The 23849-nt window shown below is 61.5% G+C and overlaps 2 protein-coding genes across 4 annotated transcripts in view; one reads left to right on the top strand and one right to left on the bottom strand.

The window, feature by feature from the left end:
• Window positions 1-1508, top strand: part of SLC5A10 (solute carrier family 5 member 10) — a 55365-nt gene extending 53857 nt beyond the window's left edge. The window contains exons 12-15 of one of the 2 annotated variants that reach the window (XM_036838384.1): window positions 325-493; window positions 617-832; window positions 1016-1073; window positions 1190-1508. In XM_036838384.1, the coding sequence (XP_036694279.1) occupies window positions 325-493; window positions 617-832; window positions 1016-1073; window positions 1190-1296 (550 nt within the window). In that variant the 3' untranslated portion in view covers window positions 1297-1508. The remainder of the gene's footprint in view (window positions 1-324; window positions 494-616; window positions 833-1015; window positions 1074-1189) is intronic. The other variant, XM_036838385.1, reaches the window with a different exon arrangement.
• Window positions 1509-1679: 171 nt separating this feature from the next.
• On the bottom strand, window positions 1680-22578 carry LOC118887520 (GRB2 related adaptor protein). 2 transcript variants are annotated; one of them, XM_036838386.1, is made up of 5 exons: window positions 22437-22578; window positions 16490-16587; window positions 12221-12343; window positions 4825-4993; window positions 1680-2843 (listed from the first exon to the last, which is right to left on the bottom strand). In XM_036838386.1, exons 1-5 carry the CDS (start codon window positions 22512-22514, stop codon window positions 2658-2660), a joined length of 654 nt encoding a protein of 217 aa, XP_036694281.1. In that variant the 5' UTR covers window positions 22515-22578; the 3' UTR covers window positions 1680-2657. The 2 variants fall into 2 exon arrangements, with proteins under 2 accessions (XP_036694281.1, XP_036694282.1); XM_036838387.1 differs by lacking the exon at window positions 12221-12343.
• Window positions 22579-23849: the final 1271 nt, after the last annotated feature.

The following is a 23849-nucleotide window of genomic DNA, read 5'->3' as shown; positions in this document are numbered from 1 at the left end:
CGCCGCGAGTGGGAGACGGACGGCAAGCACAGAGAGGGTGGGACGGTGCCTTCAAGGTGGGCAGGCGAAGCGGGGGGCGCGGGGGCCACTGTGAGACCCCAGGGATGAGCGGGAGAACACAGGCTGAGTCAGGGGCGGTTCCTGCCAGCGGCAGGGAGCCATGGAAGGGTCCGGAGAGGGCAAGATCGGCCCCGTCCCTGGAGGAGTGGACAGGGGCCAGGGAGGAGGCCGGAGCCGGAGCCGCAGGGGACAGATGGAGAGCAAGCCTCCGGGGCCAGGGGGAGGCGAGGCCTCGAGGGACGGCCCGCCTGCTGCCGCCCGCAGGCTGGTCATCGTGGTGCTCATTGGCGTGAGTGTGGCCTGGATCCCGGTCCTGCAGGGCTCCAACGGTGGGCAGCTCTTCATCTACATGCAGTCGGTGACCAGCTCCCTGGCCCCCCCGGTGACCGCGGTCTTCGTCTTGGGCATCTTCTGGCGGCGGGCCAACGAGCAGGTGGGGATGCGGAGAGCTGGGGTGGGGCTGGGCGCACGTCTCCCCCCGCCGCCCGTGTGCCTGGGTGCGGGGGAGCCCTGGCCTTCCTCCCAAGGCCCCAGCTGCCCTGCCTTCTCCCCCCAGGGGGCCTTCTGGGGCCTGATGGCGGGGCTGGCGGTGGGTGCCACCAGGCTGGTGCTGGAGTTCCTGCACCCGGCCCCGCCCTGCGGCCGCCCCGAGCAGCGACCTGCCGTCCTCCGCGGCGTCCACTACCTGCACTTCGCCGTGGCTCTCTTCGTGCTCAGCGGGGCTGCGGTGGTGGCTGGGAGCCTGCTGACGCCACCCCCCCAGGGCGTCCAGGTGAGCCTGTCCTGACCCCTGACCCTCTCTGACTCAGGAATTTTCTAGCTCTTGACCCGTAACCCCATCTGGCCCTGGTTCCTGGCCCTTTTTGAACTTGGCTGCCCTCTTTCCATCACGGACCCCTGATCCCGTCTGGGCCCACCCCCGTCCCGCCACCCTCACCCTCACCCTTCCCTGCAGATCGAGAACCTTACCTGGTGGACCCTGGCTCAGGACCTGCCCTCGGGAGCCAAGACAGGTGTGTGTGTGACCCTAAGGCGCTCCCCCTCACTCCCACCCACGGCGGGGCTGGAGGCAAGGGCCCCGGCTGGGACCCTGTGGCCCTCATCTGTCCCCTCCTCCTGCCCCCTCCAGGTGACCACCAAGCATCCCAGAAACATGCCTTCTGGGCCCGCGTCTGTGGCTTCAACGCCATCCTCCTCATGTGCGTCAACATCTTCTTCTACGCCTACTTCGCCTGACTCTGTCCCCAGACGCCCCCCTTCCCCACCAAGGATACGGAGGCCCAGAGGAGGGTGCGCCCCTCGTGGCCACAGGGCAGGTCAGTGCCCAGGGGCTGGCTGAGCCAGCAAAGCAGGAGCTCTGAAAAATTAGGGAGAAAATGGGAGAAAAGAATGTGTGATACTTCAAAAATAGTAGTCGTAATTGGAAAGAAAATGAGATTTCTGATGAACATCCTTCTACTCTTCTACTGTTTTTATTTTGAGTTCACGGGCCCAGGTCGTGAGCAGCGAATCTGCCAGAGCTCGGGGCTCCAAGGGTCTCGGGCCAGCGCTGGGCAGAGGGAGCCCCTCACCGCCCCCTCCCTTGGCTCCACCCCCATCCCACCTGCTCCCCTCTCCCTGCTCACCGCCCCTCCACCACCGGCCTGGCATTCAAAGCCCTTTCCGAGCCCCCTCAGTCTGCCTGCTCCCCAAGGGCCCCAGGCTGCCCTGCTTAGGACCGCGCTGACGGCACCTTCCCCGTGGACACCCTGCCTTTCCTCAAGCTGGGGCTCCACCGAGGCTGCCCGCCCCGTTCTGGATGCCGCTGGCCCTCAGAGCCCAGCTCTGGCCCCAACTCCCCACCTGGCCTGTAGTCCCCCACGCTTCCCGAGGCCCTGGTCTGGGCAGAACCTGGGCCTGAACGAGTAAGGGCAGGTGCAGCTATGTCTCCCAGGTGGCCACGTCCAGGGCTGGCCCCTCAGAGCTCGTCCGTCCCGTGGGGCCAGCGGAAGAGCAGCAGCCTCCGTTCCGTGCACCCTTGCCCGCCCTCCCTCAGGGCCTCCAGCCTCCCCCGAAGTGTCTGTGGTGGGCAGGGGCGTTGGATCCCAGGTGGAGCCCAAAGTCTCCGAGTCTGTCCAGCAAGTCCAGGCACAGGTGTGCGGGGCCCTGGCCACCTCCCCAGTAGCCAGCCTTTGGGGCTTTTGGATGGAGGGGAGGGCAGGCCCAGCGGGTGGTCACCCACTCAGCCCGTGGTTCCTTGGCTTGAGCCCCCAGCGGGTGGAACCCAGGGGTCCTCAGCCCTCCCTGGGGGTGGTGCCATTGGTGTTTGGAGTGGGCGGGCCCTGCCGGCCACCCTGTGACATCACACAGCTGATAGCCGATGGGAAGAGGCCGGCGGAGGCCCCGGAGCTCCCCTAGCCTACGGGCCCTGAATGCGGCGGTCTTTCCGGGGCGCTGGGCCCGTCCCAGTTGACATGAAGCACAGGAGGCCGGCCGGACGGTCAGGAGGCCCACGTTCCAGTCCAAGGCCCTGGGCTGGGGGTGCCCGTGTCCTCTCTCTGGACCTCAGTGCCCGGTGGATGGCCGGTCCACTGGCTCTGCCCCTGGGCCCACTTGGGTCACAGGTGCACCGGCTGGACGTAGCTCCGCGGGAAGAAGCCGATGCGCCCACAGAGACGGCCTCGCCACCAGCAGGGGTCAAGGCGCTCCAGGACCTCGATGATGTCACCACGGCGGAAGCTGAGCTGGGAGGGGTCCTGGGCTGAGAAGTCAAACTGGGCCTGGGCAAAGCAGGCCCGGGGCGGCTGCGAGGAGAGGGAGCCGTCAGTGGGGCTCCTCAGGAGCCCCTGCCGGGCTGTCCCCACGGAGGCCCCAAGATAAGCGATTTCCCACAGGTGGAGAGGGGTCTTTCGGGCAGAATTGGGGTTGAACTCAGCTCTGTATCCAGGTCCAGACGATGGCCACCCCACCCGTGGGCCTCCTGCTGCCCGCCCCTGCATGTCTGCGGCACAGACCCTGTGTCTACACAGGGCACAGCCAGTGTCCTGGCGGCCCAGTCGGGACCACAGGGCCAGTGGTCAAGGGACCTGAGTCCTGGGCCTCAGCATGGGACTTTGGTTAGGTCCCTGCCCGCCTCGGGGTCTCTTTCCTGACTCTGCAGCAGCCATGGTAACTTCTGACCCCAGGCCCTAGAACCACAGGAACAGGCCTTATAAACTATAAAGTGACGCGTAGCTACGAGCAGTTCACTGCTGTTGCCCTTGGCCAGGCTTCGAGGGCAAGGATGTCACTTTACACTGCTTCCCTCTCTCAGGCCTGGTTCCAGTCTCATCTATGCCCCAGGGTGACCTTGGGTGAGCCCCTGCCCTCTGGGGGACTTGGTTCCCTGCCCACCCACCCCCCTTCGGATGGCAGCTGGACGAGGGCCCCCTGCTGGCACGTGAGCCTGGCGCCATGAGGATCACACCCAGCGCCCCGGCCCTGCCTGCCCACCAGGCTCTCTGCCCCAAGCCTGCGGAATCTTATCCGGCACGGGCCATAGGATCACGGACAGGCTAATTAGCGGTTCTCTGCCCAGGAAGGAAGAGGGGGCGTGGGTCCCAGGGGACTGAGCCAGCTCTGGAGTCGCCCTGCAGGGCCGGTGACCCCAGGGCCAGGCCAGAGCGAGGCGGTGGGTGTTGGGGAGCCCTCCGGCGGCCCCCAGCTCCATCCTGGCCCCTCACACTCTCCAAGGGCAGAGCTGGCCCAGGCAGCGACGGGAGGGGATGGAGGTCTGAGAGGCAGGCCCAGTGGGGACTGGGGCGAAGAGTCCCTGAGACTGAGCTCAGAGCCGGCCCGGCCCCCAGGGGCAGGCCGAGTGCGCTGATGGGACGGAGGGTGCGTGGCAGGGGCAGGGGCTCCTCCTGAGACACTGTTTACTCCCCGACATATCAGATCCCAGGGTTCACCCTACTGGACCGAGAGGAAACTGAGGCCCAGGTGAGGGATGACCCGGCCCTAAGGCCACACACGGCGAGGCGGCGGAGTCTAGGAACGGGCAGGACTGGAGCCGCAGCCCGGCAGCCCCTCCCCAGGCCCTGGCCACGGCCGTGCTCCCCGTCCTCTGCAGAGCTCAAGCTCACTGGGCTGTCCAGGGTCCCGACCTCCAGCCCCAGGCCTTGCCGACACCCCCTCCCAAGCAAAACAGCACGTAGGGGCCAATAAGCGCACTGGCTGGTGTCGTCATCCTAATGAGAGTGAGAGCTGGTCCCCGGGGCCCCTGGACGAAAGAGCTGGCTGGCAAATCGCTGTTACTATGAGGACCAGGGGCGGCCGGACCCCGCTCCACCCGGCCAGGACCTTGCCCACGAGCGCTCACGCTGCCCCGCGCCCCACCCCAGGCCGACTCCTCCGGAGCAGAAGCCCGCGCGGACCCCACCCGGCAGGTGGCCTCGGGTAGTCACGTCACTCCCTGAGCCTCAGTGTCCTACCTGTACGTGGGGACCAGGAGGCTCCCAGGAGGCTCAGCTGGTGTCAGTACCTTCACTCATTCAACAAACAACCACTGAGCACCTGCCGGGCGCCCGCACTGCTCCTGGCTGAGAACGGGCTGGCTCAGTTTGCCCGGGGAGTTTCCACCTGCTCCTTCCCTTCCTTCCCCGCCTCCCCTTTCCCAGCCCTGCTTGTCTCCTGCAATGCCCAGGACAGAATTTTAGAAGCGGGGCTGGACCCACCTCCTGCCATGTGGGAAGGGGGCGTCGGGCCCCTGCGGAGAGGCCCCCTCGCCCGCCCGCCCCACTCACCCACCTTGTCCAGGGGCTCCTCGTCCCGCAGGAAGACCTGCCGCTTCTTGGCGATGGTGCTGGTCCGGTAGAAGGCGACCAGCTCATTCAGAGAGTTGAACTTCTCCTCCCACAGGTAGTACTTCCCCGAGGCCTCACGCAGCACCTTGAAATGCTGCACCTGGTCCCCGTAGCTAGGGGGGAGGACACAGACCACCTCAGAGGGGCCCACGGCGGCTGGGCCCTCCCCCCATCCCTGCCCCCCGGAACCAGGCCTTTTGCTCTCCAGGTGAGGCTTGGAGTCAGGAGAGGAGGTGGGGAGGGGGGGTCCCAGGCCCCATTGACCGGCTCCGTGAAAGACGCGGTGAGTCCCCACCTGGCAGTGGAGTGTGGAGTAAAGGATGTGGGCCTTGGACCAGGCCACTTTCTTGCTGTGTGACTTTAAGCAAATCACTTAACTTCTCTGAACCTCCGTTTCCTCATAATACCTCCCTTCTGGGGAAGTGCTCGTGTACTGGCAACATTAAATGGTTCCTCTGAGAGGTGGTCAGACAGCATCTCTTCTCTCCAACGTCCCCCAGCCTCAACACTCCTCTCCCTCCCCCACCTCGTCCCCTCCCAGCCCTTACAGTCCCTTGAGGGGTGAGTCCTAAGACCATCCTGCCGGTGTGAGAGGAGCTCAGGCCTGTGGGATGCTTCCTGTCCTTCCCTGCCCCACATCCACTCCCACCTCAAGAACCTTCTATGGCTCCCCATTGCCCTCAGGGCAAAATCTTAACACCTCAGTCTCCAGTTCTGGCTCTGATGACACGTCCAACCTCACTTCCTTCAAATACTCTCTGATGCCTCCTCTCCCAGCCTTTGCCCAGCCTTGCAACCCACCACCACCAAGTGCCTTCCAGCCCAGCGGAAGGGATAGCCTGCATCTGCCAGACTGGCCAGCAGGGCAGAGGGACCTGCCTGGAACACGCGGCACGTTCCAGGCCAGGACGGGCTGTGCAGGCTTGGGGCAGCCTGAGTTCCTGCAGGCCCACAGTCCAAGTGTTTCTAGGGTGTGGACAGGAGTATGGTGTCCATCCCCCCAGTTGCCCATCCCTGCCTGTGGCTCACTTCCTCCACCTATCAGCCCTGGGGCTGGTGTGCTGCCTTGTTAAAGGTTAAGATGCAAGATTTAAGATAGAGAGAGATTTGTTCCAGGTAAATACCTTCTGTTCTGTGTGTGTGTCTGGGATGGGAGGAGGGGGGGAATCCTCCCACCCTGCCCAAGTCAAGGATCCAAACCACACAGAACCTCTCTCTCCACTTTCAAGCATGCCTCCAGGCTTCTGCATACACTATTTCTTCCAAATTCTTCTTGAATCAAACTCCTACTCATGCTTCAAGGCCCGCGTAAAATGGCCCAACCTCTGCGAGCTGCCTCAGATGCCCTCAGTCAGAGTCCGGGGACTCCTTGGGTTCCTCGGCCCCTTGTACAGCCTGCCTGTAACCCGCTGCTCACAGACACCCAAAGGCAGGGAGACGGGAGGCGGCCCAGCTCTAGCCCAGTCGGGAGAGGCTGGGCTCAGGGGCGAGGCAGCATGGCCCGAGGGGTCAGTGCTCACGGGCTGCACTTTTCCTGGACCCTCCCCTCCCGGCTCTGAGCTGTGGTCCCAGCCCCTCTAACACGCGTCCACTCTCAGGGCAGCAAGCTCCATCCACAGAACTGAGGCCAGAGAAGGCCTGAGACTCTGTGACCAGGCACAGCCATCATCCCCAGCCCGAGACAAAGCCGCTCGTGTGCCGTCAGCAGGCATTGTTCCCAGGTGACTAGGCCGCCACGCTGTCGGCTGTGGGGTGTGCGTGTCCGTGTCCCGGGATGGGAGGAGGACGGGCAGGCAGGCGCCTCCCGCCCCGTCTGGCCTGCTGCAGCCTCGGCCCTTGAGGCCGCCCCCGAGCCTGGGTCTCCCTAGTGCCCTGTTCCGGCGGGCTCAGGGTTCTTCCGGTCCCTGGACCGTATTCTGGGAGGCAGAAGGCCCTGACTCCGTGCCGGCCCCGAGAAGAAGCCCGGGGTGCGGGCGGCCCCCATCCTCTGGGTAAGAGGCGGACGAGAGTGTGGGAGGCTTGAAAAGATCTCAGCCCCAAATGAGCACAACCCTGAACACTTTGGTGTTTGAAGTTTATCTTCAAAAGCTTATCTTACCCAGAGGGTCACCCGGAACGGAGCATTCCCTGATCACACCCAGGTCAGGGGGCGAGACCTGGGAAGGGGGCAAGGGACCCAGGAGGTCTAGAACCTTGCAGCCTGACAATCGGCAGATTCTCAAACCTGGGACGCTCTCGTAGTCCAGCCCCCAAGCCAGTGCGTGGCTCGTGGTGGGAGAGCGGGGCCCAGCTGGGCTGCTGCATCTGTGAGCGGGTGTGGCCGTCCTGCTGCGCCAGCCCCTGGCCTGACCAGTGACCCGCCTCCATGTGACAGGCCTGAGGACCCAGCACTTGGGCAGTCTCTCTCTCTCTCCTAGCCAGCCTGTCTCCCGCCTCCCCAGGCCCGAGTCTGAGTCCAGATGGCCCCTGAGCGAGGAGGGACGGCCCTGTGGGGTGAGCCCTCCTGAGCTGGAGAGAAGGGCAGACCTGGGCACGGGGCGGTGGGCTGGCCCGGGTGCGGCCAGAAGAGGGGGCACCTGCAGCTGGTGCACCACAGTGGGCAGAGCCTGGGGTGTGTGCGTGTGTCCCTCCCTGCTCTGTGGGAGGGACCGGACGTGTACATCCCTCTCTGAGCCGCCATGGGTGTGTTTGTCTCTATGTGTGACCCCCATGTCCACCTACCCAGGGGGGTGAGGGCTGGGCCTGGCCCCTGGGCTGTCAGAAGACCCCAAGGATGAAAGGCCTGATGCTAGCAGCCACCGGTCCTGCCCAGCAGGTTTTTCTGGCTTGGTGGCGGCAGCAGCAGAGGTGACAGTGGCAGCCCAGGGAGGATAAACAAGGCTGGGGTAAGGTCAGGAGCCCCAGCACCCCACCCCCCATCCCCAATCAGGGCCTGTGGACCCCCGGGTGGAGGCCAGGGTGCTAACTGCCCGCTGGATGATCTCCGTTAGGCATGGCCCTTCTCTAGACTCAGTTTTCCCGTCTGTGAAAAGGGAGGGGGTGGATTCCCTGTCCAGCAACCGACATGAGATAGATTCCAACTGACCTTGGGACTGCCAGTGGAGACAGACTCCTCCTGGGTCTTTAGGCCTCAGGGAAGAAGAGTGGAAGGCTAGACCTGGTCTTTCAGGTCACAGAGGGTCAGTGGGCTCTAGCTCCACTGTTTCTGGCTGTGTGACCTTGGGCAAGTTACTGCACGTCTCTGAGCTTTAGTTTCCTTACCTGCACACTGGGCTTCCAGGGTCACTTCCTCCCTGTCTTTGAGGGCATAAAGTTGTGCCCCCCCCATTCTTTCCTGCTTCATTTTCCCAAGAGCCTTTATCATCTTCAAAGATTTTATATATTTTACTAATCGTTTAGAAAATTATATATATACACATACATACATACATACATACATGTATAAAATTGTCAGTCACCCCAGTAGAACGTGAGTGCCTAAAGGACAGGGAGCTTCGTCCGATTTGTTGGTGGTTGAATCCCCAGCACCAGGCACAGGGCCTGGCGCACAGTAGGGGCTCAGCGACCAGGGCAGCAGAGCAAACACACCATTGACTCCAGGGCACCCCTGGCCTGAAAAGAAGTAAAACATCTCACTTGGGAGCAAACCATCATTTCTGACAAAGAAGCCCACAGCAGCCTGGAGCAGAGTGTGGGGCAGAAGTAACACAGCCCAGGCGGTGCGCCCCTGCCCCGGCCCACTGGCCACCAGCTCAGACATGCTCCCAGAGGTGGAGGGGGACAGCCCCCTGTAAACTCGTAAAGGGCAGCCAGCCGTGGCCACCATCACTCCGTGAGGCAGAACAAGGCCCGTAAACCCCACCTCTGACAGCTTTATGAGGCTTGGCATGAGCGTGCAGGAGATGCCACGCATACGGGGTCAGAGTCCCCAGGAGCACAGCCAGTGAGGACAGAAATGCTCTCACACACAGATCTGCGTGACCGTCACCCAGAAGGGTGGCCATCGGGTCACTGGACTTCATGATCTCCAGGGCTACTATCTCCACGTGGCAGATGAGGATGTTACAGCCGAGCGGGACGGAATCTGCTGAGGTTACGCAGCAGGTCCAGGGCAAGGCCAGGACGAGAGCTGGGCTCCCCGCCCCCGTGTGGCCACTGGCCCTTCTCTAAGAGCCCGGGACCCTGGGGCGTGGGCCAGGAGGCACGGTGTGGCCCTGGGAGGGTCAACATGATGATGATTACATAGCTGGCATTTGGGGAGGACTCACTGTGGGCCAGCATCACGCTAAGCACCTTACGTAGATGTTCATTTTACAGACGAGGAAACAGGCTGGGGTACCTTGCCCAGGGTTATACAGGAGAAGTACCAGAGCTGAGATTCTTGCTCAGAAGCCCCCCTCCTAGCTGCCCTGAGTCTGTTTCCTGCTCTGATCCCTGCCCAGTGGTCCTCCAAGGGCCCTGAAAGGCCCCCCTAAGAGACGATGGATCAGAGTCGGGGCAGGACACGGTCCCGGCCCTGGGGGACGAAACCGAGGCTGGAGGGCGCCACCTGGTGGTCCTGTGTGCACACCACAGCCCTGGGGCCCAAGGTTCCGGTTCTGAGCTGGGGGAGGGGGCTTGGCCAGGATGCCTGGGGTGTGGGGGGGAGGGGGCATGTGCTGGGGTTTCTCAGAGGGACACTCCCAGACCCCTTCCCAAGGTAGCATTGGAGCTGGCTCCCCAGAACTGCCTGTCTCCCCTCCTGGTCAGACAAATGCCTTGCTGTCCAAGCCCACCTCTCTCCGCCCCACCTCTGGGTCTTTGCACATGCTGTTCCCTGGGCCTGGCATCCCCTCTCCCCTCTTTGTGCACCAAACTCCTACTCATGCTTCAGGGCCCAGCTCAGATGTCACTTCCTCCACCCTGTGGAGTGTCTGCTGCCACTGAACTTCCCTCAGTCAGGCATCGTGGAGACCCCGGGCCCCCACTCCCTCGGGGACTCTTCCCCTGTCCTGCACACACGCACGCGCACACACACACACACACACACACACACATATACACGGGTTGAGCTGGCTGGGCTGACCCTGTGCGGGGCGCGGCGGGGCTGCACGCTCAGGGAGACGCCAGGAGAGGGCAGGGCGCCGGGGCACCCATGGTGGACGGACGTTCAGGCCATGGGATCGGCTCGCTGGCCATGCTGGGTGACCTTGGGCTTTGGAGCTGAATCCAGGAGCCACTAGAGGCCAGAACAGCCCGCCCGGCTGGCACCATTCCCAAGAGATGCCAGGCCCTGGGATCCGGCACAGGGAAAACCGCCACTTCCTGCTTCTGTGGGCGACCCGCTGGGCTGTGGAGGGAGGGGTGAGCTAGGGGCTCCAGACGCCCACGACCATCAACCATCGGGGTGGGAGGTCAGGGCCATGAACTGGTGTCTCCCACCGCCCCCACTAGCAGCGCCCCCATTTTTAAGATGGAGGAAGAGGGGCTCAAAGAGGAGGAGAGCCATTGCCGTCGGTCGGGATGGCAGCCTGTTCCCAGGGGAAACGGAAGTGAGAAAAGCCATGGCTGATGACAAAGCTTGGAGAGGAGCGGGTGAGAGCTGTGACCCCCGGGATGCGGGATCACCCACCCCCAGCAGCCCTCCTGACCTTGGTGGTCCCCCCAACGGGGTGCCTCCTGGCCCGGAAGGGGAGACGCCCACCTCCCAGGGCTCCGGTGTGCTGACCACACACCACGAGCTCTTCACAGAAAGGACGGGCAAGGCCTCCCCTGGGATACGTTTCTGCAGCCAGGAGCCTACAGGCCCAGCCTGGTTGGAGCCAGGAGCCCTCCCCCTCCCCCCCCCACCCCCCCAGTCCGTGGCTGCCTTGTGGGGATCCCCCTGAGCCCGGCTCTGGACTTCCCCCACCTTACCCATCAAAGCCACCCTGTGTTCATTTATCCTTTAGAAAATTAGCCAGCCACTGGCTGTGAAGCATTCCAGTTCCAGGAAAGGGGACACGCGAGCGGGGCCACACAGCACCCCGAGCAGCCACTGCTTCCCAGAGGCCACGCTGCCCCGAGCGCACCCCGCCCCTTCCTGCCGGCCGGCAGCCTCGCCGCGCCAGTGCCCACAGCGACCCGACGGTGGTGCTGCCGGTGGTCCCGCTTCACAGACCCACGCCGCCTCCCCACCCCAGTCCCAGCGCCATCAGCTCCGCCCGGCTCCTCCCAGGGCCTCCCCCCGCCCCCCAGCCAGAGGCGTCAAACCCATCTCCCCTGCTCGGGACCCTCTGCAGGGCCCTGTTGCCCTGGGGTTTCCCATACGGGACCTGTCAGGCCCATCTCTCTGGCTGTGACCCCCCGTTGCTGGCTCTGCCCCACTCACCCCAGGCGCATTCCCACCCCAGGGCCTTTGCAATTTCTGTTCCCTCTGCCTGGAAGCCTCTCCTCCCGGATCCCCACTCCCGGGCCCCAGGCGGCTTCCACTGCCAGGTTTAGATCCCTGCCCACTGGCTCCTGCTATATTCATTTGTCTCCTTTTTTCATTTGTTCAGTCTGTCTCCCCCACTAAGACATAAACCCCAAAGGGCAGCGACTTTGTTTTTTTTTTCACTGTCATTTCCCAAGTCCCTAGAACAGCCTGGCACGTGGCATGTAGCTCAGTGACAATTCCTTGAATTGCTGCACCTAGATCCTACTGTTCCAGGCGCTGGGAGTAGGAAGGACAGAGACCAGCTGGGGCCCTGACCGCTTCACCCCCGACCCCGGTTCCTGCCCCTTCCTTCCAGCCTGGATTCCTCCACTGCCCGATTGTGACCTTTGGGATTGGGTTCTGAGCTGCCCAGAGGCTGCCACCCTGCTTCCGTGCCAGCCACTACTCTAATGGCTCTAAATAGAATGACTCATATGTTCTTTGCAATAACCCATTTTACATGTGAGGAAACAGGCACAGAGAGGTTAAGGGACTTGCCCAAAGTCACACAGTCAGGAAATGGCAGAGCCAGAATCTGAACCCAAGCAGCCTGGCGCCAGGGTCCATCCTGTCAACTATGTAGCACACAGGGGAACCCTGTCCGGAGCACATCCTGGACACCTGCCCTGGGTGCCCTGCTGCTCTCCCACCCCAAGTCCCACCACATCAACCTCCCCTGGTGACTTGCTGCTCATGGAACAATGGCCGACCCTTAGGCCCGGCGCTTGAGGCCTCGCAGCCAGCCCAAGCTGCGTGGAATCCTCCAGCTCCGGGCCACACCCTGGGATCTGCATCATCCCCGACCCCCAGAGGGGCGCCTGCTTCCAGGCATCTGTTGTTCCCTCCACACCCTGCAGGCCTGTCCCTGGCCACCCTCCTCCACACACCCCGGGTCAGAACTCACTTCACAGAGACAGAGAACTCCCCTGGGGAGCTCTCGCTCTCCCGGATCAGGAAGGCTCCCGGGTGGTTCCGCTTCATCAGAATTTCTTCTGCCAGCTGCCGGGAAATCCTGCCCGAGTACCACCTGCAGAGAGGGGGCAGGTGAGGGCGGGGGAGGCCAGGTTACCCTGCCCCTATGCCAGGCACCCAACGCTGCCAGGTCCTCACCGCAGTCCCGAGACACAGGAAATACGACGGCACCCACTTTACCCAGAGAGGCCAAGGTCATGCACCCAAGGTCACGCACCCAAGGTCATGCACTGTGAAAGGCAGGAGTTGGGCCCAGTCCCAGCATTCTGGCTCCTGAGCCCAAGCATTTCCCACCACACCAGGCAAACACACACCTCGGTGAACCCCAACCCAGCCAACCCCAGCTGGGCTTTTCCATTTCAGATTCTTAAAAGTAAAAAAATATTTTAAAAGATGACCCCCCCCCCCAAAAAAAATAGCAGCTTTGATCTGGTGAGGAAGGGTCTCTCCCTGTACCCGTTTCACAGATGCACAAACTGAGGCCACCTGGACTTTTTCTCACAGGTTCAAGTCCCTTTTCTCTCTGACCAAACAGAACTGGGTATACAGAAGGTGCCTTGTAAATGCTGAGAGTCTGGCAGGGCCTAGGGGTGAGAGGCTGGGATTCAGCTTCTCTTCCAGCCCTGCCCACTGTGCTCTTTGGGGCTCGCCCACCCTCGGAGGGTCCAGGTGGTCTCTGGCTGGCTTCTCGGTCCCCGGATTTGAGCCCAGTCCCTTAATGGTTCGGGTGGGGGAACTGAGGCCCAGAGCAGGTGGAGTCTCACGGTGGGACCTTGGTGCTGAGGGCCGCCGGAGCCTCCCTTCCCTGTACAATTTCCCTTCCCTCCTTCAACCGAGCTTCCTGAGTCTGAGCGTGGCCCCGGGCGGATGTGAGGCAGAACTTTTCCTGTTGTATCAGGATGTTGACAGTGAGCCCTCCAGGCCCAGCACAGAGGCTCAGGTGCACACAGACCGGGTCCTGCCGGTAACCCCACCCGCCAGCCACGTGTGAGCCCTTGCAGTTCCTCCGAGGGCTTTTTACTAACGTGCTTGGCCTGTGTGCGGGGCAGGTTGGGCCCCGGATGTTCTCAAGTGATGACTGAGGGGAGGAGGACAAACACGCAGCTCAGCTCGGGTGCCGGCTCCCGGGTTCTGGCCACAGGGAGAGCCCGTCGCCCGGGGCCGCCAGTAGTGGCAGTGCCACCGGCTCCCTCTCTGCCCGCTTTCCAGTCCGAAATAAAGTCCTGGTCCTGACATGGTGTCTCAGAGCCCCCCCCCCACCCAGAAGTGAGGTTCTAGCCCATCGCTGCCCCCCAAAATGGGGGGGACCCTGGGCCCATCTCTGGGCGGGTGGAGGGGAGGCAGTGGAGGTGGGGGCCGAAGGCGGGGCTCCAGGGAACCTCCGAGAGCTCGGCCTGGGTCTCTGGAGTCTGGGAGTCCCGGATGAGGCCTCGAAGGCGAGGCTGAGCTCAGGGGGCCCCGGAAGGGTGCTCCTCCGGGGAGCCCCCAGCAGGACCCAGGTGCAGTGCTGCCGCAGGAGCAGGGGTCCAACAGGGCCCTGCGTGGGAGTTTCCAAAGAACCCACAAAACTCCACAGGAGGCATCAGCGTGTGGGCGGCTGTCACCCTCAAAGGATTCTGCAACAGCAGCCTCGAGGACGCCCGCCCTGCCCCTACCAGGTCCTCGGTGGCTGGGGAAAGAGTGCGGGAGAACAGCACTCCCGACGTCCCAGAGCACAGCTCGCTCCACGCGTGGACGCCTCAATTAGTCCCCATTGTAATGACGTGGAAATTGAGGCCCAGGGAAGGGCAGGGATCCCCAAAAGTTGCTCCGCCAGTCTCTGGCCTCCGACTCTCCCCCAGCCCACCCCCCTCCCCCAGCTGCTCTTACGGTTCCCCCGTCCCCTCCCAGTGAGCACAGCCGGGGCCCACAGCACTGGCGGCAAAGCTCACCCTGCCTCTTGCCAGCTGCGTGACCCCGGACAAGCCACTCAACCTCTCTGTGCCGCCACCTCCTTGCCCACAAGGCCGTGATGAGAACACCCAGCTCACAGGGCCCTTGGGAGGAGGAGGGCGCTGCCGCCTGCAGGTGTTCACGGCCGCTGCTGTGAACTCCTCCCATGTGTCACCCATTAGCCTGTCTGCGGCCCTCCCAGCAAACTTCTACTCTACCTCCCAGGCCCAGCAGACCGCGCCCTCCTCCAGGAAGCCCTTCTTAACGCCCACCGGCCACGTGGTTGTGTCAGGTGCCTTGGTGACCCCTGCCCATGAGGCCCAGAGGCTCTGGGAGCAGCTGGTCTGCATCACGCCCCCACCTCCACGGGCTCCCTGGGCAGGCGGAGGTGACGGTGGAGCTCAGGGAAGGAGTGGCCTGGTGTAGACACGAGGCCCCTTGGGACCCCTGCTCTGCCCCCGACCCACACCCTGGAGCCCAACGGGCTGAGTCAGGCACAGAGCTGGACTTTCCCCACCGCTATTTCGGGGCCAGGGCAGGGGCTGAGGTTAGCCAAGGATGCATCTGGGCACGGCCTCAGGCAGGTGGGCATGGGGCCTGTCCCCCATCCCTACTCTGTCTCAGACACAAGTGGCCAGAGCCAGCCCCAGGGAGCCCAGGGCCATCGGACACTGGAACCCTCCATGGCTCCCAGCTGCCCTGGTGGAGGCTTGCCTCAACCACCAGCATTGCCCCGACAGGCGTGGCCCCAAAATCTATCAGCTTTTCTTTCCTCCTGAGCAAACAGAAGCCTCTGCGTAGGCTTCTCAGCGGCCTCCCACCTCCCAACCTCCTGGCCTTCACCGACTCACAGCCTCCACCTGGAGGCTCCCGCTCCCCCCGTGTCCTCCGCTGGCCTGGCCCTGGCCAGGTTCTCGCTGTCTCTCTCCCTTTATGACAGAAAGTCTTTAAGGCCGGAGGACAGGCCCTGCCCAAGGTCACACAGCCCAGAGGGACCCTGCGGACCTGGAGACCAGGCAGGGGACCTGGGTGGGTCGGGCCCTTGCCCAACACAGGAAGTCCGAGGTGGTGGCAGCTTTGGAAATAACTTGAAGACAGATAAAGAGGAAATGACCTCCAGGCCCTGCACCTCCCTCCCCTCCACCCCACAGCCACACACGGGCCCTGACCTGCCTTCACCTCTGCAGGAGTACCACTCCCCACCTGGCTCAAATGCCTCCGTGGCTCCCACCACCCTCCGCCGGGCGTTTGAGGCCCTCCTGCCGGTCCCACTGCCAGGAGTTCCCGTTGTTCGCGCTCCCAGGAATGCCCTTCTCTTTTTCTCCTTAGCTAACTCCTACACACATGCTTCAAAACCTCACTTGTTGCCACCTCTTCTGAGAAGCCCTCCCTGGTTAATTATCTCGATGCGGACTGCCTTCCCTTGTCATAGTTTCTTTATGTCCTGTCTCTCCCACAGGACACGACCGCTCTGACCCCAGCATCTCATCACGTGTCCCCAGCATCACCCAGGTGGGTCCCCTCAGGCAGTGGCCAGTGTCTGGCGAATGACCGAGTGAGCGACTGTGACTTGGGGCTACTTCAGCCACCACTCCATGAATATCCAGTTGGTTTTTCCCAGATTCTCGGCCACTTAGGCCTGTTCCGGGGCTGAGAACAGGGCTTTCAGCGTTGGAAGCCGGACGCGGGGGCCTCCCTGGGCCAGCTGGTCCCAAGCCCGAGGACACCTGGGCCCCTCGTGACTCCCGCTCTGCCCTGTCCCAGAGTCTGCTCGGCCCATGTCCAGCTCCCCTGCCCACAGGTCTGCCTCCTTCCCGCCCCTCCACGGCCCCTCACTCCCCACCCCGGCACAGGGCTGAGTCGGCCTCTTAGAGGAGCCTCGGCCCTCCTTGTGTTGCAGGTAGGGAAACTGAGGAACAGAGAGAGCGGGGGTCTGCCTGAGGCCACACAGCAGCCAGGGGCCCCGCCGGCTGAGCGCCCAGGGCCCTGTCCTCTCCAGGGCTCCTACCGGGATGCCCTCCGGTGTCCCAGGTCCTCAGTGTCGTGGCCTGGGCTGGCCCCGACTGCCACCACTTGGGACAAGTCCCCACATGTCTGTCCCCCACCTCTGCTCGGGGAAGGGACGGGGGTCCCCAGACAGATGGCGGGAGGCGGGGCTGAGGACTTGCAGGCAGCTCAACTCAGCCTGGGTCAGGCTGGGTGTGGACGTTTGGCTTCAGGGCCGGGGTGGGGGCCCTGCGGACATGCGGGGGTGGGGCCGGCCACTCACGGGTGGGGCTTGACGCGGATGTAGTTCTTGGGGACGAACCCCTCTGCACCCCGGAGCTCGGCCTTGTACCAGTTCTGGTCGTCTTCCATGTTCAGAATCTGCGGGCGGGAGAGACACGGTCACCTGGTCACCTAGTAGCGACGGCTGTCCCCTGCTGAAGGCCCACACCAGCCCTGGGGCCCACTTCCCAGAGGGGAGCGAGGTCGCAGGGTGATTCCACGGTCCGGGGGTCACAGAGGAGAATTTGGTTGGTGGGTTGAGCTTTGGGCGGGGAGCTGGGGCAGGACTCTCAGGTCGTGCCACCCAGACCCCCGGGAGCTAGGGGACAGATCCGGGGCCCCTCAGTCCCTGAGCTGTGGCCCTGAGCATGGGGGGCCCACAGCATTTGATACGAGGCACGGAGCCAGGGGTCGGGGGTAGGTTTGCAGAGGCCCCGCCAAGCGGTGGTCACGGGGGTCACTCGCATTTACAAGCTTCACGTCTGAGCTCAGGGGTGACGATCAGGCGGGGGCTTCAGACACCGGGGAGCAAACGAGAGGCCTCTGGGCTGTGCAAGGCCGAGGCCTGGCTGCTCGGGTTGCAGACTCCCCGTCGCCTTGCAGGTGGGCCGAGGGGAACCGAAACCTGGGCGGGGCGGGCGGGTGCCGCTACGGGCGGGCGGGTGGCGGAGGCCGCGGGGAGGGCGGCCAGCAGGACGCTTGGGCTCCCTCCCCACTCCCTGGGCAGGCTCGCCATGTGTCACCCCTTCTCACACCGGCCCCCGAGGCCGCCTTCACCAAAGGCTACTTCACAGAGGAGGACACAGGCCCAGACAGGGGAGGGGAGCAGGGCCACACGGCAGGGGTCTTAGGACCGGGGCCCCCCAACCCCAGTCTTCACCCCATGCCTCCTCCCACATTGTCTCTGGACCCCAACCCGGGGGCCATCTCTCCTCTAAGTCCCAGAACAGGTCCCCACGTCAGGTCAACCCCAGTGGGGATATTGGTTGCGACAAAAAATCAGACACATATCAGCAGCCCAAGCAGGGAGCACCATGGGAGCAAAGGCTGGGACAGCAACTCAGATGGTTTGGTTTTACCAAGAGGAGCTGAGATTTGCCCCCTGGGCCCAGGCCTGGCTCCTCCCTCGTCTGTCTGCCAGGTCCCTTGAGCCCCTCCTTCCTGCCCCTGCAGTCTGGGCCAGACCAGCGTCCCCAGGGACAGCCGGAAGCAGGTGGCTGACTCAGGATAACTTTTGCTGAAAACTAAACAAAACAAAAAACTCCCCCAACTTAATGAGAAAATTAGGGCCTGCAGGTCACAGACTCAGTGAAGATTCTTGGGAGCCTCGGGCTCTAGACCACTCTGCCTGCCTCTGACTCTCTCCACAGCCCTGGCCTCAGTTTCCACATCTGTAAAACGGGCACATCTACGGCCTACATGGCACATGGCAGTGTTTTGTGACCTGCAAAATCCTGCGTGGACATGTGGATGTGACGTATCTAATCTATCCCAGTTTTGTTTTGGTTTTGTTTTCCTGTCACCTCCACTCCAAGGAAAGACCCAGAAATGTTCTGATTGGTTGTATTAGCTGAATTCTTGCTGTTAACATTGTTCAAAGCCCCCAGACCCTCTGAGACATGGGAATCCCCGACCCTCCCTGGTGAAGCTCACACCTCGGCCTGCCCCTGCTTTGCCCCTGCAGTGCCCTTCTCCTGGGTGCTGTCTTGTGCCGCCGTCCCCTGGCCAGTGCGGCCACGGAGCACCTCCTGCGTGCCAGGCGCTGTGCCCAGCCCAGTGATATAGCAGGAAGCAGGAGGTCACATTTTAGTGGGCAGAGGCAGACAAGAAACAGGAAGGACACAAGTAAACAAGGTAATTTAATGTTCTGCTATGTAGTCTGAAAATATACATCAGGATGACATAGATGGAAGGTGCCTGGTTGGGGGCAGGGGGATTGTCAACAGGGGACAGGTGGGGGTGGGCAAGAAAGGCCTCTCTGAGGAGGTGGCACATGAACTGAGGCCCGAATTAGAGGAAGGAATGAGACATGAGAAGATGTGGGGAACAGTGTCCAAGGCAGAGGGAACAGACAGTGCAAAGGCCCTAAGGTGGGAGCAAGCTCTGTGCCTGGAGCAGAAAGGAGGCCCCTGTGTCTGCGGTTGAGCGGGGGGCAGTGCTGTGAGTTGAATGGGGAGGGTGAGAGCCTGAAGGTCTTGTACTCCGGGACTTGGGGGGGGGGGACAAGGGGGCCGTGAGGAGCAGGCCCAGGTGAGCGGTGAACGGGGCCCGGACTGGGGCTGCTGAGACGTGGTCAGGTCTGGGGCAGGTTTTGGCAGAGCGGCTGACAGGCGGGATACACGAGACAGAGAGGAAGCAGCCGAGACAACCCCAGGCTCTGGGCCTGAGCGCGGGCAGGCAGTCGTGACCGCCAGCTGCTGCGGAACAGCTGCGGGAGGAGGTGGGGAAGCTCAGGGTGGCTGGGTCGGGCCATCGCCGTGGAAATGCCAAGAGGCCGTGGGCTCCCCGAGTCTGGGTCCTGGGGGCCAGGCTGTGTGTGAGGAGGTGGAGGTGAAGCCACCACCCACACCTTTCCTCCAGTGGGGCGCAGCAGGGTCCTGTGCACCCAGAAACGCCCGCCCATCGGCGAGGGGGGGCTTTGTTCCAGGGAAGTGACATTTGGGGCCCCTTGTCCAGAGTGCGTCCACGTGCCACCGGGCTTTCGTCTAAGAGCAGAGCTCAGACTGGAAGAGCTTACCGGCTCCCAGAGGCCGGGATCTGCATGTCCGCCGGTCACTGCTGGGCCGGGCCGGGCCGGCCCACAGCCAGTGCGCAGGAAACATGCTCACGAAGGGACGAAGGGACAGGTCGTGGAGCTCAGCCACCAGCCCCACCCGCTGTCCCCGGCCCGGGAGAGGGAGAGGGGACACAGGGCGACATCGCAGCCACATTTTCATGGTTACAGAAATCAGACCCTGGGCTAGTCTGAGATGGGTGAGGAGGCACTTTGGGTACAAAATTTAAGGGAGCTCCAAAAAAGTCAGGGATCAAGATAAAGAATATTTTAAAGGAATATGTTAAAAAATCAAAATTAATCAAAATTTCTGAATATGGTCATTAGTTAATCATAATGTATCCATATTGCTCCATTAATGTAACAAATGTACCAGGTTAATAATATAAAATGTTACCAAGGGTGTGGTGTGAGTGTGTGTGGGCGGGGGGAGGGGGAGCAGGGTGTCAGATTGGAATTCCTCTGTACCATCTTCTCGATTTTTCTGTAAATTTCAAACTGTTCTGAAAAGAGTCTATTTAGGAACTTCCCTGGTGGTGCAGTGGTTAAGCGTCCACTTGCCAATGCAGGGGACACGGGTTCGAGCCCTGGTTGGGGAACTAAGATCCTGCATGCCGTGCAGCATGGCCAAAAGTTTTTAATATTTTTTTAAATTAAAAGAAAAATCTTAAATCAAGGCAGGCTTTGACCCGGCCCCTGTACAGCTGTGAGAGGAAGGACCCTAACTCCACGCCTGGCCCTGGAAGGATCACTTGCCCATCTCTGTCCTGTGAGGAAAGGCAGAGGTGCGAACAAGGAAGCGTGACTTGCTCACAGCATGCCTCCCAGGATTGACCGCTAGCTCCTCAAGACATTCTTTCTGGTGTTTTTTTCTAGGCACAAATCCAACGCATGAATGTCAGTTTCCCATCCCTAAAACTAATATCTATTGATTATCGGTCAGTTGACTCTCTGTGCATGTTCCTTTGCATTCTGCTTTTTTGCCACTTAACGTTGCTTCACGAGCATTTTTACGTCGTTAAACACCCCCCTCCCCAAAGAGCATTCTTAGGGGCTGTGTGATATTTTGTGCCACCCCTGGGCAGGTAGCTAGGGCGAGTCCACATTGCAGACCCACCCACGGCCCCCAGCCCCGCCTGCTGCATTTTCTCCATCCACTCCCCTCCCCCGGCTCTTTGCGTGGCCGGGTCCTGCTCGTCCTTCAGATCTCAGCTCAGGTGTCATCTCTTTTGAGAGACTGCCCTGGCCACCCCCCCCCATCTAACGCTGTCACCCTGCCCCTCCCTCCCACCCACCCTCTCCATTCCATCTCCCCAGGTGATTTCTTCCACCCATTTGTCACCTCCTGACGGCACTCACCCTCTGGAATGTCCGCTCCGGGAGGGCAGGGCCTGGGCTTTGTCCACTGCTGTGTCCTCAGCACTTAGGACAATGCCTGGTGCTGAGCAGGTGCTTGAGAGCTTGACAAGGGTTTGTTGAATGAAGGAAGGAAAAGGCAGCCCCTCCGGTGGCCTGTCATTCCTTGAAAGGTCCCCTCCTGGGTCTCCACGGACACAAGGAGCAAGTCCCATTGGGGTCTTAGCCGGGGTCTCGGCTAATATTTCAATCCTTCCTTCCTTCCTTCCTTCGACACCCCCGTGTCTTGCTGAGGGCCTGCCCTGTGCCGGGCACTGTTTTATGTCCCTGCCCTCAGGAGCCTCGGTTAGAAGCAAACACAGCAGGAGTCGGCCAACGCTCTATCAAAGCTTAGTGGGAAACTTGGCCAATCTTGGGTGGGCAGGGGTGAGTGCAGGCATCCAGGAGGGAAGCGGGGATGTCACCGTTTTTACAACACTTGCCTTGGGGGACCCCACGGATCTACTCCCTCCACCCTGGTTCATCCCTCTGAGCCTCAGGTAGAACCCACCGGTCACCCCATTCCAAGTTCCCCACTGTTCCACTGCCTCTCAAGCCCCAAAGTCTGGAACTAGAGACTCCAAACTGCTCTCGGATTGGCAAACGAGGCCTCTGAAACAGACCTGGATCTCAAGAGTCTCGTGCTAGATGGTGCTGGTGTCAAGCCTGCCCCATCCCCAGCTGGCCACACGTCCACAGGTCCCCCCACCAGCCACTCAGGGTGGCCCAGGGCTGGCATCCCAGCACAGAGGAAGGGGGACACCCTCAAAAAGATGCGGTTCTTCTTGGAACCGTCCACCTCCTGACCTAGCCCAGCTGTTCAGTGTCACGGGGTTCAGAACACAGGTTCCAGAGTCAAAGGACAGGGGTTCACCTCTGACTCCACACCAGGCAAGCTGTGGTGCCTGCCTGTGCCCCATTTAGTCACCTGTGAAATGGGGCCTCAGCAGCTTAAATGGACGTTGATGCGCACCGCCGAGCTCGGACCTGGGGCTCTGTACGGGGTCAGCACCTGGGGGCCCTGCCCCTTCCTGGGCCCCGGCTCAGACTGGAAGCCTCATGCCCACTGCGCCGGTGCAGAGACCGAGGCCCAGCGAAGGGCAGGGGCTTCCTGAGTGTGACTTGGTGGCAGCTCCAGCGCCCGACTTGTGGCACGGCCCCTCCCAAATCAGGGCCCTGAGCTCTGCTTCCAGATGCAGACTTGTAAGCAGGGACATTTCCCGAGAGACAGAGCCCGGGAGCCCATCTGCCTGGGTCGCCCCGGAAGGCGTGTGTTCCTCAAGAGGCCACACAAGGGACCTGAGCGGTGTTGAGGCTTATCTTCCCCTTTCTTGCCTGAAGGGAAGCTCGTCTGGACCCCTAATCATTGTTGTTTTAGCCCCGATAGCTTAGTGTGTGTACTTAATTCCCAAGACCCTCTCTCTGTCTCTCTGCATCCGTCTCTGCCTCTTCCTCTCTCTTTTTCCCCAGCTGTCTTTTCAAATTCTTTCCTGGGAAACGGTGTTGAATCAACCCCTGCCAGGCACTATGCTAATGTCTCCTTGAATCCTCACAATGGCCCCCAAAGGAGGGATCACTAACTATCTCCCCATTTCCCAAATGGGGAAACTGAGGCTCAGAGGGTGGAGGTGGATTGTCCAGAGTCACAGACTCGATAACTGGAGAAGCCGGGCCCGTCTTCCTCCAGAGACTGGACTCTGTTTAGGGGGCTGTCCGGGCCCTGGTTTTAAGCACCCCCCATCCCATGCGAGGCCAGCTGAGCCGGCTCTGGCCACCCTACCTTGAGTGTGTCCCCCTTGTTGAAGGCCAGCTCGTCGCTCTCTGTGGCCTGGAAGCTGTACAGGGCCACGGACTCCATGCCGCTGTCCCCGAGCCCCGGCAGCTGGGCTCTGAGCAGGGCCAGCAGCTTCCTGCTTCCTCTGCAGTCGAGGACCGTCTTCCTTTGTTTTGAGAGCGTGTTTGTGCTTTTGAAGCTGAGACTGAGACTTCCCCTGACAGGAGAAACAGGAAGCAGAGATGTCCCAGAACAGGGGGTGTGAGCCGCAGCCCCACCTCAGACCCCAGGGAGTCCCCGGGCAGCCCTGGGAGTGGGTCCTCCTCCTGCACCCACGTTACAGATGATAAAACTGAGGATCCAGAGCAGAAACGCTGCAAAGCCATCCCCAGCTCAGACACTGTGTCTTGCGGTCCCAGCCACCCCCCCGCATTTGCCGATGTCTCCTCCACAGTTTCTAAGCTCCGATGCCTCCTGTGACTTCCCACTGCCTGCTGCATCGACCCCAAGCTCCTTGCCTGACAACCAGGGCCCTTCCAAGCCGCTACCCCCACCCCCAGCTCTCCAGACTCATCCTTCGCTACTCCCCTACCGTCTGAACAAACACGGACTCCAGCCACAGCCGAGGGACACCCCACATGTCCATTTCGTCCTCCAGCCTTTCCACATGCAAGGCCCTCTGCCTGGTGCTCTCTTCCCCTTTCTCTTCCCAGGAGACTCCTATTCATCCATCAAAGCCCAGTTCAGAAGGTGCCTCTTCTGATTTAAACAGCGGGCACCTTCAGCGGGATGGCAATCCTAAGGTCAACAAGGACTGCAAATAATCTTGACCTTTGCTTAGGTTTGCTATGGGCAGTGGAATCAGTGTGGTAATTCTGGGACAGGTGTGTGAGTATCGTGGGAAACACCATAAACGACTAAATACAGCAAAGCTGTTTGGAACCAGGGTTCTCTCCAGGGAAGGAGGGAGACCTGGACCTGGAAGGGGAAGGCGAGGAAGAGCCCTGTGTTGTTGGACGGGTATTGGATGAATCAGCGTGAAGTCAGATTGGGTTTTTTCTGTAAAAAAAAAGAGTTTTTCAAAAAAAAAAAAAAAAAGAGTTTTTCTTCCTTCATTTATATCAATAGGGTTACATCATGCTTTCAGATTTTAGTCAATGGATTATGATCTATTACTATTATTATTTAATTTTGATGCTTACATTGTCCCGGATTTGGCCAGTGGGACCCCCCTTCGAGATGTCCCCTTGTCCTTTTGACTCATCCCCACCGTTCTCTGAGCTCTTCCCATCTCTCTGACGGCACGTTCACGCTCTTCCAGGACTTCTGCCGCAGCCCTGGCACCAGGCGTCTCTGAGGGGTGGAAGATGGTATTTTCAGTGGGGGATGGTGTTTAGAAGCCAGGACTGAGCTGGTGTT

The sequence above is a fragment of the Balaenoptera musculus genome, chromosome 20, assembly GCF_009873245.2.
Source record: "Balaenoptera musculus isolate JJ_BM4_2016_0621 chromosome 20, mBalMus1.pri.v3, whole genome shotgun sequence".
In the NCBI taxonomy this organism is placed as follows: Eukaryota; Metazoa; Chordata; class Mammalia; order Artiodactyla; family Balaenopteridae; genus Balaenoptera; species Balaenoptera musculus.
This window is presented reverse-complemented; position numbering and strand designations above follow the sequence as displayed.

Bases quoted from the DNA above. Each gene is read 5' to 3' on its own strand.
- LOC118887520 (XM_036838386.1), bottom strand. From the start codon at position 22,514: ATGGAGTCCGTGGCCCTGTACAGCTTCCAGGCCACAGAGAGCGACGAG. The intron at 12,344-16,489 runs GTGAGTGGCCGG...CCCTCTCTGCAG, and splicing joins ATCCGCGTCAAGCCCCACCC to GTGGTACTCGGGCAGGATTT. The intron at 2,844-4,824 runs GTGGGTGAGTGG...CTCTCCTCGCAG, and splicing joins ACGAGGAGCCCCTGGACAAG to CCGCCCCGGGCCTGCTTTGC.